The 22,216-nt window shown below is 27.7% G+C and overlaps 2 protein-coding genes across 2 annotated transcripts; both read left to right on the top strand.

Annotated features, from left to right (window-relative positions):
* The first annotated feature begins 7,880 nt into the window (after positions 1-7,880).
* LOC108770120 (odorant receptor 43a-like) lies at positions 7,881-10,922 on the top strand. The gene is made up of 3 exons (XM_018521431.1): positions 7,881-8,000; positions 10,216-10,371; positions 10,857-10,922. Exons 1-3 carry the CDS (start codon positions 7,881-7,883, stop codon positions 10,920-10,922), a joined length of 342 nt encoding a protein of 113 aa, XP_018376933.1.
* A 6,236-nt stretch (positions 10,923-17,158) lies between these two features.
* Positions 17,159-19,624, top strand: LOC108770121 (odorant receptor 47b-like). Its single transcript, XM_018521432.1, has 3 exons — positions 17,159-17,275; positions 19,139-19,294; positions 19,568-19,624. Exons 1-3 carry the CDS (start codon positions 17,159-17,161, stop codon positions 19,622-19,624), a joined length of 330 nt encoding a protein of 109 aa, XP_018376934.1.
* Positions 19,625-22,216: the final 2,592 nt, after the last annotated feature.

Raw genomic sequence — 22,216 nt, 5'->3', positions numbered from 1 at the left:
AATATCAATAAACAAGCAATATTATATTCACATTACTGCTCACTACACACAAAAAAAATATGATTCAAATTACACGCAACGTTCGAAATCGATTACAAGCTCGTGAGAATTTAACAGGAGGGTAAAAACATGTTGCAAACAGGTATTTAACAATCCCCCTTTGTTATGCTAGTTTTTATCTTCTTCGATTGTTGCACGCACAAGGCATTGACAAAACTTGTACAACACGACGGATTAAAAACTTTTTAAGTTCACACCTTTTTTGTGCAATAATCATCTATTACTTTTAAAAACTTTTATTAGGCATACGCATGAATGGATTATTAGTAAATGAAGCTTAATGTCGTTTTGTAAAGAGAAAGATACCGATGGATAATAAAGAAATTGCAAGAAGCTATAAAATAATAGCTAGACTCTACGGTGGTAAAATTCTATGACACGAGTGTACAGGGGCTCCGCTGTGAAAAATATCTACATTCGAAAAGTAAGTATATGGAAGAGTAAAGTAGGCACAATATCGTAAGATACAAAATAAAAATACCTATTTACTATACACAAATTTTACAAGAAAAATTATATTACTCACTATTAGTCGTTATAAGATGACTATAGTTCAGACTATAATTCAGACTATAGACGGCTCAAAATCGATTATGGCTGCGTAAAAACATGACTGCTACATCTACATAATCTGCCGCATGACCAAGTACTTATCAACCAGTTATAACTCCAGTTATTATTCATAAATGCTTTAAACGTTGTTGTACTAATAATTATTTGCAGTCGCACAACAAGAAGGGACATGTAGAATTTTTTAACCTTGGGCCACTAAACATCTCGTTTTTAAGGATTTTTATTATGCACATGAAATATCATCTCCCGTTGCACAAACGTCGCTGTAAAAAAAACAGAGTTGTCAGTTCATCTTTTACATTCAACATGGAAGCATCAAAATATCTTGCGTATCAGAGTCATAGTAGATATGATTATGGATCATTATCAAAGAAAGGTTAGATAAAATATATTTCGTCCAAAGTGAAATATATAATCTATCAAATACCTTTATGAAATACAGATTTCGAATGGGCAGTGAAGTTAAATCGATTTAGTCTAGAATTAATCGGACTTTGGCCGAGGTTCGAACAAACTACATGGGAAAAGCGTTTGTGCAATTTACGTGTACTTCTCACTTTCTTATTTATAATATTTGTCCTTATAATTCCTGCTATACATTCTCTGATAAGAGTCCATTTTGACATTTTACTTGTGACAGATAATTTGATGAGTACTTTACCAATCATTACTTGCGTCTTAAGACTTGTAATTTTTTGGTGGAAGAGAAAAGGTAAATAAAGCAGCAATTTTACGCTATATAAACTATTTACTATTGTACGTTTCATATATCAGCAGAATTAATCTCTTTTTTTGTACACAATTATAAAATGGAATTAAAGGTTTATTTATATTGAATTTTAGAGAAATTAAAAATCAAAAAGGTTCATATACCGCAGTTGTTATTGGTTCATGTACAATAGTTATATTTTATTTATATTTTATATTCACTGCGTATATGTAGAGCTACTGTTACAATTACGAACTAATCACACATAACTAAAAAAAAATTTTTTTAGTTAAATGAGAATAAAATTGTTGTTTCTGAAATTGTTAGTCGTTGAATTCGATTTAGTAAAACTAAATTTGCTCACTATTACATTTAATTTTTTAAATAGTCAAGGAAAATAGCGGAAAATCTCCCTCTCCATAAAAATTGAAAAAAAATGCAAAAATGCAACTTTTCAAAAACATGTCACTTATATTTTCCTCGATTACCTAAAAAAAATGAACGCGATGTAGCAAAACAGTTTGAGACTCCTGTGTACTCACTTTAATTATATTAAATCATGACGTTATAAACGAAAAATATGTTGTAAGCGACATGTTGATTTTTCTTGCACATTAATTATAAGTTTTAAAGGGATGCTGGAGATGACCAAACTATCGAAACATTATAGTTGTATAAAAATATCCAAATTGACAGAACAGAACCAAAAATCATTTTATAGAATTAAAGTAGACGTAAAATTAAGAGATGGCGTAGTGAACCTTTATATTAAAATCGAAAAAAAGTTTAAACCTGGCTCATTTTTCAGTTTGTAGAGCTGTCACGTGACGTAGATGTTTGCTTAATATACCTACAACGGTTTTATAATCGTATGGACAAAATGACATTGCACCCATCGGATTACGTTCACGAATGATACTGAATTTATAAAACTAAGATTAAAAGCATAAAAAAAGATATATATTAATCGGTAAATTACACCGTAAGTACACGTAGGTACGTATGCGAAGACCCAGAATAGTAAACAAAGTAGTAATTGTATCCTGCAATAAGTGCTTCAACTTGAAGAGATACAATATGCCTGTTCTTTTTGGCTAAATTTTGCACCAGTTTATCTTTCTCACTCTTCTTTCCTCTTGGAGAAAAAAGGATAAAAATGAACTGATGTAAAATTTCAAACGAAAAGATCAGACCTAATGTTAAATAAAGATACATATATATCTTTGAGTGAGACAAAACAATAAAGAAAGAAATGAATCGAAGATGTCACTATTATCGACATTATTAATTCGGAATTAAAGAAGTTACACTATCGACATCAACTCCAGCATCGCCCTAAAAATTTTAATTCAGTGACTCAAAATCTATAAGAAACATCCTTGTTATGATTTCAGTTAATTTTCAAAAAAATTTGTTGTAATCCTAGAAGTTATTAATGTATTTCCGCAATTTTCTAATGTTTCATTGAAATTAAATTTAATCAGAAACAAATTTTTATAAATTATATTAAATTTTTTTTTATTTATAATAAATTTCTTAATATCCATATAGTTGACATCTAATTTATTATATTGTTATTGATATCTTTATTTTTGTATTTCTGAAGCTGTTGCACCGATAATACATTTAATTACTAACGATTGGACAAAGACAACAACATCTCAAGAAAAAGCAATGATGATAGCAAAAGCGCAAATTGCACGCATTATTATCACATTCGGATACGGCATGATGGCAGCGGCCATTACTGTTATGTCTGTTTTGCCTATATTTGGTTACTCGGTGAGACATTTGTCCAATATTACTGCAGATCTGGACAGACCACTCCCAATTCAGACATATTATATCTATGATACAACAAGAAGTCCACAATATGAATTGACATATGCTGCTCAATGTATTGTCTTATTCTTTTGCACCGTGTGTTATACAGGCATAGACAATTTTCTTAGTCTTTCAGTATTTCATATTTCTGGTCAACTAGACATTCTGAGAAATCGTCTCTTGCATTTACATATTGTCGCCAATTTTAACAACGTTTTAAAGAGTTGTATAATGGAACATATATAGCTGCTTAGGTATATTTTGTCCTAAATACATGTTCCTATATATGTACAATAGACTCCGGATTATTCAACAATGCTTTTTCGTCTCCCAGGATTGTTCAACCATGTTAAAGATCTCTCGTAATGATAACATTATGCGCTACTTTTTTAGAATACCATTATCGTGATGAAATTGTCAACTCGATAATAAGGTCAGATAATCCGGAATATGAAAAAAACGCTGTCGGATAATATGGAATCTATTGTATATCTATATATATTATGTGTTTCAAGTGTAACATATACGTATATGTAAGTAATATGCAAGGATCAAATAATTGAAAGAATATTAATTGCAATATTAAATGTAAACAATTTTGTATATAAATTTTTTTGTCGTAAATAAAAAACGTTCAAGAGAGGGAATCCAATAATAAACGGAATTGAGTGCAGTGTGCAAGACGGTTATAGTAGCTTTATTGCGCTGTTGAGAGATACGAATGAAAATTATTTTTAAAAAGTCTGTCAAGTAGAGTATAGTTATATAGTTACAATTTGAATGAGTTCTTTTCTGCTAAGTTTTTTTTGTTTCTGTAAGCAATTTCGGTAATTTCTGTAGTAACTAACAAGGAAAGAACAGAGAGTGGGTGTAAAATTTTGTTATTTTTTCAGGAAATTTAGATTAATAAAACAATTATTGTTTTTACAGCCCAAAATATTGCAGAAATGCTGCAATATTTTGGGCTGTAGAAGCAATTTTGTTGTACACAACTGTACCAAAAGGAAGAAAAAAAAGTTTTTTAATAAAACGGAAAAAATAACTAAAATACTTTTAAAAAATGTCTGATTAAATTTTATTTAGCTTTCTCTTAAAAATTTTTTCAAGCATTAAAATATGCATAATTTGAACAGCAGATCCAAAGGAAAATAAAACTTCACGACACTCTCTGACATTGTTTCTTAACAATCATCACGAAAATTTCCAAACTTTTTTACAAACTCATACAAAAAAATTTAACTGTAAAGAAATTAATTAATTCAGATTCACGGTACCTAGTAAATTTTTCCAAAATAGATTTGACTTGCCACTCCTAACAATACTTAAACTACTATATATACGTCCAATTCGCACGCCGATACAAATTCTGATTTACTTTTAGTCTTATCTAATGTGTTTATATATTTGCTTTAATCTAATAAGTGATTGAATAGAATTTTAAAATAAATTTCATTATGATATTAAAGTATATTTCTTATCAGAACAGAAAATTGTTATTTCAAAATTATATTAAAGATTTAAACAAAGTTAGTATTTTTTTCTAATAATACAAAATATATTCTTATAGATATGTATATAAACATGATAGATATCTTCTTTAGTACAGAGTATTATATAAAATGACATTTTCTAGAGCTATTAATCATGTGGAAAATATATTCAGTATAATATTGCTGATACTATTTCTGTATTTTGGTACACTCTTTGCTTTCTATGGATTTTGGATAATAAATGTAATTACTTTATAAGAATATTTATTATATAATTTACCGCTTCATAATTAATTTTCATATACATAAAAATAACGTCATATTTATGTTCCAATTGAAATCGCAACTTACATTTACACACTTTTTTACATGTTTTTTTATTAACAAGAATTGTAAAATTACAATTCTAAAATTTTCTTATTGATTATATGTTTTAAAAAACTTTAGAATTGGAATAACTATAATAATACACACGACAGAATTCAGTATTTAATATTTACATAATAGATAAAATTATATAAGCTATTAATATATCTAATAATTCTAACAAGAAAATCATTTCACAAAGTACCAATTTCTAAATTTTAATCAAAAATTTATATATAGGCTACGTAAATAGATGAAGTCAATAAATATCGCCTGAAGCAAAGAAAATAGTTGTAGGCTGTCTAGATTGTTCCATTTTTCGATTAACTTCGGCTGGCTGTCTTATTCTCTTACCTTCTTATGTTCTTACTCTTTTAATTTTTTGTTTCTATAGCAGGTAAATTATCACATAGTTTATCCGAAAATAAAACAATCGACCCTTAAGGAGTAGAAAATCTTATATATATAAATGTTTTTTTTATTATACCTAAAAAATGTTGATGTGTGTGAAGATGTAGAAAAATATTTTATAAAATATTTTATAATAAAAAAAAATTACCTCTATTTATTCACGTTAATAATATTTTAAAGAATAGATATTGCTGAAATTTATACTTCCAAAATTATTTTTTATGATTCCCTTACTGATGTAGATAAACAGGCAATTTCATTACAAAACTCTTTTGTATAAAGTATTTTATAATATATTAAATAATTTTTGATACATAATAAAACACCTAAAGACACTTTACTTAAAAGGTGCGTATTTACTCCTTGAAATCGTTTTTAGTAATTATAAACATTAATGGACACCGCGCCGATGACCTTGACCTCGGCATATGTTGTTATAGCCCTGAGTGACCTCGACAGGTTTTAGGTGGCGGTCGTTCTTCGTTAAAAAGTTATTAACAAAAAAAATTCAACTATATAACACGAAAATTCCCTGCTTTAAAATATGTTTGATAGTCGTGCACTGTAAGGGACACCGTGCCGACGACCGCGACTTTGGCATATGTTGTCAATCAGTACAATTATGGAAATCCGACGACCCTTTGCAGTGGGAAAGGGGAGTGAGAGCCGTGCGCCCCTGAAGCAGGAAGGGAGGACATAACAGTCGGGGATGAGAATCGTGCGCCCCTAAAGCAGGGGGGAGGGGGGTGAAAGTTGCTTCGTGCTGAAAGTAAAAACCTATGTAAAATAGTATTTAATATTGCATATATAGCAGAAATAATGCATCATTTTGCAAACTTCATTTGTTAATAACTTTTTAATAAAGAACGAGCAAAAAAAAATTTTCCCTGCTTTACTCTACATACATGGTTTTCAATACATGGTTTGATTAGGATTAGGTTATTATACACCCATGAGGATATAACAACCTAACCCTAACAAAATTCGATACATGGTTTGATTAGGATCAGGTTATTATACATCCATGGGTATAGATTATAGAATAACCTTACCCTAACCAAACCATATATCGGAATTTGTTAGGATTAGATTGTTATTCCCCATGGATGTATAATAACCTAACCCTAATCAAACCATGTATTGAAAACCATGTATGCAGAGTAAAGCAAGAAAAAATTTTCTGTTCTAAGAACAAAAATTATATAAAAAAATATGAATGTCCTGTGCCACCAAGTAGGGGGGGAAGGCGGGGTAGGAGTCACTCCGCGTGGAAAGTTGTAAAATATACCTAAAAGCAGAAAATTTCTGTTTTATAATATATGGTGGAAAAGGGATATTGTATACGTTTTTTCTTAAACTTTTTTTGTTAATAACTTTTTAACGAAGAACGACTGCCACCTAAAACCTGTCGAAGGGTCATGACCTTGAAATATATGGTAAGGTCAAGATATCATCGGCGTGTTATCCATTAATGGATATAATTACCACGTTTTTATTACAACAAATCATATTCTTTAAATTTATTTATTTACGTAATCCATAAATTAATGTTTTATTAAAATCAAAATTGGCATTTCGCAATGATCTCTTGTTAGTAATATTAACGTATTACCTACCTAATATATTGCTACGACCCACTTGTGGTGGTATAAATATTTTGAAACATCTTTTGATTGATCAATGAATAAAATTGTTTTAAAATATTTGTAGTGTTAATTCGATCGCATTTATACCTTAAATATATATATTCTTTTTTTAATAACATATGTAATCCTAACATAACACATGTATCATAATATACGTAATCTATCTTTAATAATAACTAGGGTTACCAATTGTACTCTTTTTCAGGTCGAAGAACAGTATACTCTTACGTTTCACACATTCAATTCTGTTTTGAGAAATGGGACAATATTTAAAAAATTATTATTTAATATTTTTACTTTACAAAAAAGTTTTGCTTTCCTTGAACTAAGGCTGTGTTCGTTTTGGACAGTATGCAATATTTAAATGTTTATTTACACATTATATAGACGTTTTGTTAGAGATTTGGTTATATATATTTGTTGAAGAAACTTATAAGTTAAAAATACATTGAATCAATTGCATTTTCTCAATTCTAGTAACATTAACGTTAAAAAATCTGGAAGTGAAACGTAAAGAAACATATTTATTTGTAACTTTATAAAGAGTAATGAAGACTGAATTGTCAACAAAAATTACATTCTAAAAATGTCATTTTAATAAATATCAGCATTTAAAAAATAAAACCTCAATTCTTCATCTTTCTTTCCTTCTTTTCTTTTTTTTAAAAAGTATACTCTTTTTGCCAATCAATGTATTATTTTCGACCGAGAGTTGGTAACCCTAACGATAGCATATGCTATAATACCAAGAATAACATAACATTACACCTTTTGTAACATATATTTTAACTAACTGACTAGATGCTCGAAAGTAGACAGCACTTAACGATCTCAAACTTGGCATATATTATATGCGTCGTTATCAATACATTTGGTCACATGTGCATGTACTGTGCTGTTGGTGAAATATTAACAGCTCAGGTATAATTGAAATGCTTTACTTCCTATCAATTATTATATTTTTTCATGCACAATTGCAGATTATAATAGATGTATTCTAAAATCAGAAATAATAATAGTATTATACTTAGTAAGCAAAACGTTAGCAGAATGTCAACAAATTTATAGTAAATTTAATCAGAATTAGAGATTAACAGATTGGCGCCAACTAATGTCGCATTCTTCTACAGTACTGTCGATAGCACTTTTAAAAAATTTTATTTCAATAGATTGTGACAGAAATTAAACAGAATGCTTATTAATATTCTACGACAACAGATTGACAACAGAAACCGATCAAGATCTGCTGAGAGAATTTAACGTGAAATTGATAATAGAAATCGAGCAGTATCTGTGCATACTGTCTGAAGCAAACTAATGACAAAAATAGAGCAGATTTCGCTATTTTGTGGATATTAAAATTGTAACGTTATTATTACTGAAAAATTTGTCAAAATGACACTTTCTATTATCTACAATTTTTTCTATTTTAAAGAAATAATTTTAAATAATTTCATTAATAAATAAAATATATTTTACATATGTATAAAAGCTTAAATATACATACAAGGATCGAAACGTTTGTTTATATTATTCATTGCCGGCATATTAAAATTTTATATTGTGACTACATGACATATTTATTTTGTATTTTTTGAAACATCACTATTTCTAACGACTTATTCTTAGGCTCGTGGCTCTTTTTCTTTCAATTTTTTTAAATATACATACTCTGTCTGTACATTAATGATATACTTAGGAACAGTGGCGACTTAAATTAAATTAAATTTAATACTACCTAGACAGCACACGACGTCCATTGGACATCCAATGAATGTCGCGTGCTGTATGGGTAGTGTCAAATTTAATTTAATATAAATCGCCTCTGCTCCTAAGTATATCATTATTTTATATTAAAATAATAAATTTGACACTATATTCGGTCAATTTAATTATACCTAAATTTTTACGTTCAAATAACATTTTTGGAACGTTTTTTAGATGTTCCAAATACATATTAAAACGGGATATTTCTAGATATTTTTAGACGTCCAAAGACTTCGAATTAGTTTAGGTAAAAAGAATGTCAATTCACACATACTGTCGTCAGAACAGAAGCAGAAAGCGAAATCAGTTGAAATTAATCTACTAACATTCTCCGATCAAATATTCTGTCAGTCTACCGACATTCTACAATACACATTTTATTTACAAAATAGTCTTTGCCTAAAATTTGCTTTTCTAGCATCAGAAATCATATAGCAGACTCTGCTCAAAAGAGTGACCGAAAAAATCACCCCTTTTTTGGGCCTCTGATTTTAGAACTGAACTGTGTGCCAAGTACTACTTTATATTGAGACATTAATCAGAGAGGTTTGAAATTGAGATGACAATTATTATCAGAATTGGGAGGGTTGAAATCAAAATCCATTCATTAAATTATCATAGGTCCGGTATTTCAAGAAGGTTGATCCAGAAAGTTGTATACCAATTGTCCTACTAATTGAATAATTTAAAATAACATAATCTTATTAGTAAAGCAGTAAAAAATTACTAGAAACTGGCCAATGTGTATGGTGTGAGTAATTGAACAATGTGCAAGTGCGCCGCTCCCGATGAAGGCAAAATCAACTGTTAATTCAGCCGATGGAGGGAAGATCAACTAGACATCGCAATCATTTCAGTGATTTTGTAAATCAATTTGTTTTAAATGTAAAAAAACGGATTTTCGCATAGACGTAATACGTGATCCCCCTCCCTCTCCAGCTATAACAATAATTGTCACCTCAACCTAAAATTTCCTTATAATTAATATCTTATTAAAGGGTATTATTTGGCACACAGTTCAGTCCAAAAATTGAGGACCCAAAAAACGGACGAAAAAAACCACCTTTTTCGTGCTTTTTCAGTCACTCTTTGTTTCTGCAGACTTGACTGAGGTGTTTTATTTTTTATATACATTAAATGTACATTTCATATATATCAAATGAAACTTATATTAACAAGTATATATTATGTATGTGTGATAATTACATTCATAAAAGTTTTAAGCTGCAATTGTATTTAATATCCAAAGTATAAATATTAGTTAATATAAAAAAATTCACAAATGCATGTAAATTTTCATACATGTACATTATTATACAGCGAACTATTTTAATAATTTATATATGTATGTACTTTTTATAATTTTAAGTGTGACAAAATCCACTATGCTGTGTATTCCAATGAATGGTATACTATGAATGCAAAAAATACTCGGGACCTAGTTCTTCTAATGTTACGAACCAGTAAACCTCTTCATCTAAACTTTGGCAAACTATTTCCTTTAACGATGGCTACATTTTGCAGTGTAAGTTATCTCGAATTTTAAACATGATTGTAGAGACAAGACGGTCTTTTTATATGAAAAAAAATAATGTCAACGTAAACACAAAAATTTGAAACATTCAAGTAAAAATATTATAAAATATATAAAAGAATAAAGCACTCCGTGTCAATTATTCAACTGCTAAGAGATTCTTTGTAACATCAATGATTTTCCGCTGACTTAGATGTTTTAAAAATTCACAAATGTTTATAAAAATATAATTTTCACATGAATTGTTTTATTTCTTTTAATTATTACAGATTATTTTCATAATTATTGCTTAATTTGTGTCGCATATGATGTAATGATTGTAGTTTGAACTTGTTTATACGCTATATTTCTTATAAAATATTTATTATATATCTAACATTTAATCATATGTATATATTATTATATGTACATCTATATTTTCCTATCGTTTTTCCTTAAAAATGCCTTTTATTAATTTATTGTTCTATTTTTTGTAGCTATTAAAAACGTCAGCAGGCTACATATCTGTATTACTTACAACAAGGAGTCAATCAAAGTTTTAAAATATAAATAATGCCCAAATTAGTATTAAAAATGCAAATTCAATAATGTGATTTAACCAAAAAATATTAACTAATTTAAAGTATGTCATGTAAGATACTTGAAAAGTTTACGTAGAATGATTATGTACATTACGAATAAACTCAATACTTACATTTTCTGCTGCTGACTAATTGTTCTACTGGTGATTTATTATGTGTTCTCTATCCGGTACATATAAACAGAGTTGGGGAAAGATTTTTTAAAGTACATTTACATAAAGTGAATTTAAATATTCCATACATTCAAATAAATTTCATATTTTATTGATAAAGCCAAACTAATTAAGACAAGTAAATAGTCCTCTACTGTAAATACAATAACTGAGAAAAAGTGAATCAATAGTTACTTGTTTATTAAATAGGTCATAATGATAAGAAAATTATAACTATCAGTAATATTCTATTACAATCTAGGAAATATCACAATAATACATTTATTTTAATACTGCAATTATAGATAGACCGAACAAACACTTTAATTGTAATAAAAAAGTAATATTATATACAAAATACTGCATACTACACACAAAAACAAAAAAAATATAATTAAAATAACACAAAATGTTCAAAATCGATTACAAGTTCGTGAGAACTTAACACGAGGGTAAAAACAAGTTGCAAACAAGTATTTAACAATCCCTCGTTGTTATGCCAGTTTTTATTTCCTTCAAATGTTGCACAAACGAGGAACTAACAAAACTTCTACAACACGAAGGATTTAAAATTTTTGAAGTCAATCCTCTTTGTGCAATAATCATCTATTACTTTTAAAAAATATTATTATGCACACATGCATGGATTATCGGTTAAGTAAAAATTAATGTCGTTCTATTATATAAGGAGAAAGTAGATGCCAATGGATGATGAAGAAACAAGAAACAATAAAATAAAGCTAAACTCTATGATAATAGAATTCTATTATAGAAGTATATGTACAAGAGACCCGCTATTAAAAATATCTACATTCAGAAAGTGAGTATATGGAAGAGTAAAATAAGCCTAATATCGTAAAATACGAAATAAAAATATCTATTTACTGTACCCAATTTTTACAATAAAAGTAATATTACAATTAGTCATTATAAGATGACTATAGTTCAGACTATAGACGCCTCAAAATCGATTACGACTGCGTAAAAACATGATTTTCGACGTCTACATAACCTGCCGCTTGACCAACTACTTATCAACTAGTCATTATTTCAGTTATTATTCATGAATGCATTGAACATTGTTGTACTAGTAATTATATACAGTCGCACAGTAGGAAGGCACATATAAAATTTTTTAAACCTTCTGTCACTAAACATCTCGCGTTTTTAAGGATTTTTATTATGCACATAAAATATTACCCCTGTTGTAGAGACATCGTTGTAAAAGAAAGAGTCTTCAGTTCATCTCTTACGTTCAACATGATAGCACCAAAATATCTTGCGTATAGGAGTTATAGTAGATATGATTATGGATTATTATCAAATAAAGGTTAGATAAAATATATTTCGTCCCAAAGTGGAACACATAATCTATCAAAGCTTTTCCAAAACAGATTTCGATTGGGCAGTGAAATTAAATCGATTTAGTCTAGAATTAATCGGACTTTGGCCGAGATTCGAACAAACTACATGGGAAAAGCGTGTGTGCAATTTACGTGCACTATTCATTTTCTTATTGATAATATTTGTTCTTATGATTCCTGCTATACATTCTCTGATTAGAGTCCATTTTGACATTTTACTTGTGACAGATAATTTGATGAGCACTTTACCAGTCATTACTTCCATCTTAAGACTTGTAATTTTTTGGTGGAAAAGAAGAGGTAGATAAAGTAGCGATTTGATCGTTACGCGATATAAAATATATTTACAATATACGTTTTATATATCAGCAGAATTAATCTCTATTTTTTTTTGTAAAATTCTAGAATGGAATTAAAGGTATATTTATTTATATTAAATTGTAGAGAGAAATTAAAAACATAAAAGTTAGGTTCATGTACCGCAGTTGTTATCGATTTATTTACAATAGTAATTATATTTATATTTTACATTTGTTGCAATTGCGGACTAATCACACTAACTAAAAAAAATTTTTTTAACTCGAAATAAAACTATCGTTTTTAAAAATTGTTGGTCATTGAATTCAAATTTGTAAAATTAAATTTGCTCTCTATCACATTTAGTTTTTTGAATAATAAAGAAAAATCTATAAAAATTGAAAAAAAACATTTGAAAAAAGCAAAAATGCAACTTTTCAAAAATTTGCCACTATTTTTTCTGATTATCTAAAAAATGTGAATGTAACAGAGCAAAACAGTTCGAGATTCCTATTTACTTACTTCAAAATTTTAATTCAATGACTCGAAATCTATAAGAAACGTCTACTCTGTATTCAGTTAATTTTCAAAGAAATTTGTTGTGATCCTAGGTTAATAACGTATTTCCGCAATTTTCAATATCTAATTAAAACTAAATTTAATCAAAATAAAATTTTTATAAATCATAATAGAAATTTCAGTCTATTTATTATAAATATATCAATATACGTATATATGTACATTATTACATATAACATTTATTTTATTATATTATTATTACTTTTTCTTTATCGTTGTATTCTTAAAGCTGTCGCACCGATAATACATTTGATTGCGAACGATTGGACAAAGACAACAACATCTCAAGAAAAAGCAATGATGATAGCAAAAGCTCAAATTGCACGCATTATTGTCACATTTGGATATGGCATGATGGGAGCAGCCATTATTGTTATGCTTATTTTGCCTATATTTGGTTACTCAGTGAGATACCTGTCTAATGTTACTGCAGATCTAGAGAGACCACTCCCACTGCAAACATATTACATCTACGATACAACAAAAAGTCCACAATATGAATTGACATATGCTGTTCAAAGTATTACCGCATTTCTTTGTACCGTGTGTTATACAGGCATAGACAGTTTTCTTAGTCTTTCGATATTTCATATTTCTGGTCAACTGGACATTCTGAGAAATCGTCTCTTGCATTTACATATTGTCACCAATTTTAATAATGTTTTAAAGAATTGTATAATGGAACATATAAGGCTGCTTAGGTATATTTGTCCTAAACACATATTCCTATATGTACAATAAATTCCGGATTATTCAAAAATGCTTTTTCGTGTCCAGGATTCTCCGACCACGTTATCAAATTCTCGTGATAGCGTTACGCGCGATTTTTTTTAGCATAGCACTATCATAATGAGAACGTCGATTCGATAATAAGGTTAGATAATCCGGAAGATGAAAAAGACGCTGTCGGATAATCCGGATTCTACTGTATACATGTTTTAAATGTTACGTACATGTAAGTAATATGTAAGAATCAAATAATTGAAAGAATATTAATTGCAATATCAAATGTAATTGATTTTTTGTACATAAATTTTTGTATCGTAGATAAAAAACGTACAAGAAAGAGGGAATATAATAAACGGAATGTAATGCGATGCGCAAATTAAATATAATAGCTTTATTGCACCGTTAGGAGATACAAATCGAAATTATTTTGAAAAAGTCTACCAAGTAGTGTATAGTTACCTGGTTACAAATTGATTGATTTTTTGCTGATGAATTTTATGGTGTCTGTAAGCAATTTCGGTGATTTGTGTAGTAACTAATAAGAAAAGAACAAAAGCCGGGTGTAAAATTTTGTTATTTTTTAAGGAAATTTAGATTACTGAAACTGTTTATTGAGAAATTTTTTTGAAATACAACAACACAGAATATTGCAGCAATATTGGTGCAACATTTTGTGCTATAGAAGACATTTTGTTGAACACAAATGTACGAAAAGCAATCCCAGGTTCTTCAATAGAACGGAAAAAATAACCAGAAATGTTTAAAAAAATGTTTGATTAAGTTTTACTCTAACTTCCCTCTTAAAAATTTCTTCAAGCATTTAAAATATTAATAATTTGGACAGCAGAGCTAAAGAAAAATATAATTTCACGACACTCTCTCTGATGCTGTTTTTTATCAGTCATTACGAAAATAGCCAAATCTTCTTACGAACTCACAAAATCAACAGCAAAAAGCAATTAACTCAGAATCACGCCACTTGGCAAAATTTTCCAAAATAGTTTTGACTTGTAACTTCTAACAGAAATTAAGCTACTATGTATACAATATACGTCCAATTCGCACACGCCGATTCAAATTCTAATTTTTTTTAATCTTCTCTAATGTATTTATGTCTGCTTTAATCTAATTAAATGATAAATAAATAGTATTTTATAAACAATTATGATATTAAATTATATTATTTATCAAAACAGAAAATTGTTACTTTGAAATCATATTATAGATTTAAACAAAATTAGTATTCTTATCTGATAATATAAAATTATATCTTTTTGTAGATGTATGTACACACATACATATATGTAAACACATAGATGTATATAAACATAATGGATATCTTCTTTAGTATAAAGTGTTATATAAAATGACATTTTATAGAGCTATTAATCATGTGGAAGATATATTCAGTATAATATTGCTGATAATATTTCTATATTTCGGTATACTCTTCGCTTTCTATGGATTTTGGATAATAAATGTAATTAATTTTACAAGAAGTTTTTTTATAAAATTTACTGCTTATAAATAATTTTTATATATATATAAATATCGTCACATTTATGTTCAAATTGTAGTCACAATTTTTATTCACACACTTTTTACATGTTTTTTTTAAATAATAATTGTAAAATGACAATTCTAAAATTTTCTTATTGATATATTCAAGAAAACTTTATAATTGAAATAACCATAATAATGTAAACGAGAGATTCCATATTTAAAAATTACATAAGAGATATAATTATATAAGCTATATTGATACATATAATATAATTCTAACAAGAAAATTACCTTACAAAGTATCAACTTCTGATTTAATGAAATATTTATATGTTATATATATATAGGTTAAGTAAATAAATGAAATCAATAAATATCAGATGAAACAAAAAACAGTTTTAAGGCCATGGCACATAAAAAAACTTAAAACGTAAGACTTAAGCAGTAACCGAATCGATCAATTGCAAGAGACCATAAAATCATAATATAAGCCCGGAATTATTATACCATAGGTTTTTAAGCCTTAAGCCATAAGAAAGGAACGAATCATCAATTATTCTACTTGTATGTTCGACTGTAATTGGTTTATTTCTTGCGCCTTAAGGTTTAAAACACCTATTGTAGATCCAGACTAAACAGTAGCAAATCCAACATATTGATTTCCTTAATTACATCTAGGTAAGTCTTAAGTTTAATTATGTATGTGTCAAAGCCTTTACGCTGAGTTATTCCATCTTTCGGTAAACTTCAAATGACTACCTTACTCTCTTACTCATTTATCTTCTTATTTACTCCTTTATTCTTTTGTTTATCCAGCAGGTAAATTATCATCACATAGTTTATCCGAAGATAGAACAACAAACATCCGACCCTTAAAGCAATACAAAATCTTATATATATAAATCAGTTTTTTATTATATCCGAAAAATGTTGAAGATGTATGAAAATATTTTATAACGATGTTTCATAATAAAATTACCTCTATTCGTTAATAATATCTTTTTAAATAAATATTTTTGAAATTTATACTTCCAAAATTATTTTTTGTAATTCCTACTGATGTTAATAAACAGAGATATTTTCATTATAAATTTGTATAAAGTATTTTATAATATATTAAATAATTAAAAAAAAAATAAAGCCACTTAAAAGGCATTTGTATTTCTTAAAATTGTTTTTTCGCTTATATTTTTTAAATTCATTTATTTACGTAATCTATAAATTAATGTTTTATTAAAATCAAAATTTGACATTTTGCAAAGATCTCTTATTGTTAATAATATTAACATATTATTATGGCTACGACCCACTTATAATGATATAAATATTGTAAAGCATGATACTTTTTTGATTGATCAATTAATAAAATTCTTGTAAAACATTTGTAGTGTTAATTACACCGCGCTTATGTCTTATACATGTGTATCTCTAATAATAACATATGTAATCGTAATATATGTTAATATATTATAATATATATAATCTGTCTTTAATAATCGCATAAAATACGCAATAATAGTAAAGAAACATATTATTATATCTTTTATAACATATATTTTAATTAATTGACTAGATGCTCGAAAGTAGACAGCTCTTAACGTTCTCAAACTTGATATATTTTGTCGTCGTTCTGGATATATTTAGTCACATGTGCATATACTGCGCTCTTGGAGAAGTATTAACAACTCAAGTATGATTGAAAAATAAATTCTTTACTTCCTACCAATTATTAGGAGTGTGATTTAGTTTTGAGAGTTTTGCAAGAGATTGCACTAATGTTAATGTGTCGAAGACATTTCAATCGTCTGTTGTTCCTTAATCCGTAGATTGATGAAGTGAGAGGTAGGAACCAAGCTGAAAATCAGCCGAATTGTGCAATTAAATCCCAGCTCTGCTCTAGCTCTAGAGAATACACACTTTCATAATTTCGAAAATGTGCGAAAATTTGTTGAAAATTGGGTCAACATTAAAGAAGAATCTTTTTATCGTCGCGGAATCCACTTTTCCCAGAAAGATAAGAAAAGTTATACAAAACGAAGAAAAATATTTTGATTAAAGTATTTGTTCATTATCTTCTTCAAATAAATCAGTTTTTGAGAAAAAAAATGCTCAAAACTAAGTCACATATTCCTAATATTATATTTTTCCATGCACAATTGCATATTATAATAGATGTATTCTAAAATGAAAAATAGTAGAAATATTATACCCAGAAAGCAAAATGTTAGCAGAATGACGACACATAAGTAGTAAATTTGATTTGACAGAATTAGAAGTCAGGAGATTGACTTCAACTAATATCGCAATCTGCTTCAGTTCTGTCGACAGTATCTTTAAAAATTATATTTCAACAGATTGTGACAGAAATGAAACAGAATGCTAGCTAACATTCTATGCCAGCAAATTGGTAACAGAAATCGAACAAGATCTGCTGAGAGAATTTGATGACAAATGGTAGCAGAAACCGAGCAGTATCTGCGCAACACAATCATGATGCACACTAGCAGAATTGGAGCAAATCGTGCTATTTAGTAGGTATTAAAATTGTAACGTTATTATTACGGAAAAATTTCTCAAAATAACGTTTCTTTACTTATATTTTTTCTATTTTGAAAAAATAATTTTAAATAATTTCATTAATAAATGAAATATATTTTACATATAAAAGCTTAAATATACAAATAAATACACTCACTGTCAAGTTTATAGTGTCAAAAGAGTGTACCGTAAAAATGGCCAAAATTCATCCTGACCAAAAACCTAAAAAACGAATTCCATAATGTTTCTTGATATATGAAAGAGAAAAATAACATTTATATTGCCGGGAAATATATGCTGGGAAAATTTCTGATAAAAATAAAACATTATACAAACTGCATACCGCATACATTATGCTTCAGTTTCCTTTACATGTATATAGTCTGTTCCTTCGACATACCCAAAATGCTGTGTAAATAGCTATATTATGTTTAAATAATGTTTTCGGGACGTATTTTAGACGTCCAACATACAGCGATAAAAGCGAGAAATTTTTTGATATATTTTAGACATCTAAAGACGTCGAATTAGTTTGAGTAACAAGAATGTTAATTCACGTGCTGTCGTCAGAACGAAATCAGAAAGCGAAATCAGTTGAGGTTAATTAATCACTAAAATTAGTCCGACCAAATCTGCTGTCAGTTTGCCGACATTCTACTAACATTTTGTTTACAAAACAGTCTCTGCTTGAAATTTGCTTTTCTGGCATCAGAAATAATTTAGCAGACTCTGCTCAAAATTTTTCTGCAGGCTGTTTGGCTATTTGAGATAATTTATCTTTAAACGTACATTAGTATATATCAAATGAAATTTATATTAACAAGTATATATTATGTATGTGTGATGATTATACATACATAAAAGTCTGCAATTGTACTCTTAATAACCAAAGTCTAATTAGTTAATATAAAAAAATTCACATTCTAAAATTGCATATAAATTTTCCTTATGTACATTATTATACAGCACGCTATTTTAATAATTCATATATGTATATATTTTTTATGATTTTAAGTATGACAGAATCCACTATGCTGTATATTTCAATGAATGGTATACTTCGAATGCAAGAAATACTCGGGACTTAGTTCTTCTAATGTTAAGAACCAGTAAACCCCTTTACCTTAACTTTGGTAAACTGTTTCCTTTAACGATGGGTACATTTTGCAATGTAAGTTATCTTGAATTTTAAATATAATTTTAAAGAGAGCACAAGATATTCTTTTTACATGTGTACAAAGTAAAGTCAATTTAAATACAATAATATGTATTATATATTATATTTCTTATAAACCGTTTATAATATATCTAATATTTAATAGTATATATATATGGTATATATCATTATATGTATATATTTTTATATATATCGTTTTATATATATCGTATTTTATATCGTTTTTCCTTAAAAATGTCTTTTATTTACTTATTGTATTTTTTGTAGCTGTTAAAAACATCAGCCGGCTACATATCTGTATTACTTACAACAAGAAATCAATGAATGTTTTAAAATATATATAATAGATATATAACGCCCAAATTAATATTAAAAATATAAATTCAATAATGATTTAACCGGAAAATATTAACTAATTTAAAGTATTCGTGTAAAGTATGTCATGTAAGATACTTGAAAAGTTCACATAGAATGATATACATTGTGAATAAACTTACTTACGTTTTCTGCTGCTAATGTAATATACTGGCTGACTTGTTCTACTGATAGAAACCATCATATAATATAAAACAGACAAAAAATTAGCTTAAATAATAACGAAAAAGAAAGGAAAATAACTGTAAGACATCTCAAAAAAAAACTGTCGAATGCAATATTAGATTGAAAATAATAAGTAATGTTTTAAGTAAATTAAAAAATATAAAACTCTACGTTATTAAAGATTATATATTTTTATTTTATATACAGTTATGACGTATCTTACATTTAATTTGATATCACTAAAATAAAAATGTGAGCACTAGCATATTTTGACATAAAATATCTCGCAAACCTAATAAAAATTTTACCATTCGTTTCTTGTTAATTAAATCTTAATATTTTATATAGAATATAATGAGATGTAACAATTGATGATGTACAGAAAATATATATTTCAAAGAATATACATAGTTGTATATTGCAAATTGCCCAATTTCTTTTTAAAGCAATAATGTACATATTTTCTTTACATTAATTGATTTATCTGACTGTTCTATTGATAAAAACATTCAAGTAGAATTATCAAAAAATGAACAAATTCACGAAATATTTTATATTTCATACCAAAATATATCTAAATAAAGTATAAAATTATTAAGTCTCGCAAATTATTAATTTTTTTATAACTTTGTCTTAATACTATTATACGCAAAATATTATAATTAGAGGAATCATATTATGTAAAAGAAGTTCTATAATTTCATTTTTATAATAGCTATAAGCCTCATATAAAAGAATGTCTTTTCAAAAATTAATTTTATTTATCCCCTTCAAATCATACAACTTTTATCTAAAACAATTTTGCCTACTGGGTGTAAATTTCGACATGTTCTGGTGATTTATTTTGTCCCCTACCCTGTATATTTAAAAATAACCACTTTGTGGAAAGATTTTATTAAAGAAACATTTGCATAAAGTAAATTTAGATATTCTATACATTCAAAAAAATTTCGTGTTTTATTGATAAAGTTAAATTAATTACGGCAAGTAAATATTCCTCCACTCTAAACACAATAATTTAGAAAAAATTAATTAATCCTTATTATTTGTTCATTAAATAGGTCATAAAAATATAAGAAAATAATAACTATCAATTACATTCTCTACAATCTAGGAAATATCATAATATTCACATCAATTCACATTTATTCCAATACTGCAATTATAAATATACCGAACGAATACTTTAATTGCCATAAAAAAGCAATATTATGTTCACATTACTGCTCACTACACATCACTACACACAAAAACAAAAAAATATAATTCAAATCACACGCAACGCTCGAAATCGATTACAAGTTCGTGAGAACTTAACAGGAGAGTAAAAACATGTCGCAAACAGGTATTTAACAATTCCTCGTTGTTGTGCCAGTTTTTATTTACTTCGAATGTTGCACACACGAGGCACTGACAAAACTTCTACAACACGAAGGATTAAAAATAATTTTTTAAGTCCATCCTCTTTGTGCAATAATCATCTATTACTTTTAAAAACTTTTATTATGCACACATGCAGTTAAATGAAAGTTAATATTGTTCTATAAGGAGAAAGATGTCTGTGGAGTAAAGAAGAAATTGCAAGAAGCTATGAAATAATAGCGAGACTCTATAATGGTGTAATTCTATGATACGAGTATACAGGGGCTCCTCTGAAATGAAAAATATCTACATTCGGAAAGTAAGTATATAAAAGAGTAAAGTAGGCCTAATACCGTAAAATATAAAATAAAAATGCCTATATACTGTACCTAATTTTTACAATAAAAGTAATATTATTCACAATTAGACGTTACGAGGTGACTATAGTTCAAACTATAGACGGCTCAAAATCGATTACAACGGCGTAAAAACATGTCTGCTACATCTACATAACCTGCCGCATGACCAAGTACTTATCAACCAGTCATTACTTCAGTTATTATTCATAAATGCTTTAAACGTTGTTGTACTAATAATTATCCGCAGTTACACAACAAGAAGGGATATGTAGAATTTTTTAAACCTTCTGCCACTAAACATCTCGTTTTTAAGGATTTTTATTATGTACATGAAATATCACCGCCGTTGTATAGACGCTGTAAAAGAAATAGAATTGTCAGTTCATCTCTTACGTTCAACATGGAAGTAAAATATCTTGCGTATCGCAGTCATAGTAGATATGATTATGGATCATTATCAAAAAAAGGTCAGGTAAAATATATTTCATCCAAAGTGGAACATATGATCTATTAAATCTTTTTTGAAACAGATTTCGAATGGGCAGTGAAATTAAATCGATTTAGTCTAGAATTAATTGGACTTTGGCCGAGATTCGAACAAACTACATGGGAAAAGTGTTTGTGCAATTTACGTGTACTTCTTACTTTCTTATTT

This window comes from Trachymyrmex cornetzi, unplaced genomic scaffold (assembly GCF_001594075.2).
Source record: "Trachymyrmex cornetzi isolate Tcor2-1 unplaced genomic scaffold, Tcor1.1 scaffold99, whole genome shotgun sequence".
Taxonomy (NCBI): Eukaryota; Metazoa; Arthropoda; class Insecta; order Hymenoptera; family Formicidae; genus Trachymyrmex; species Trachymyrmex cornetzi.
Note: the sequence above shows the minus strand (reverse complement) of the source record. Positions and strands in the feature narration are given on the sequence as shown.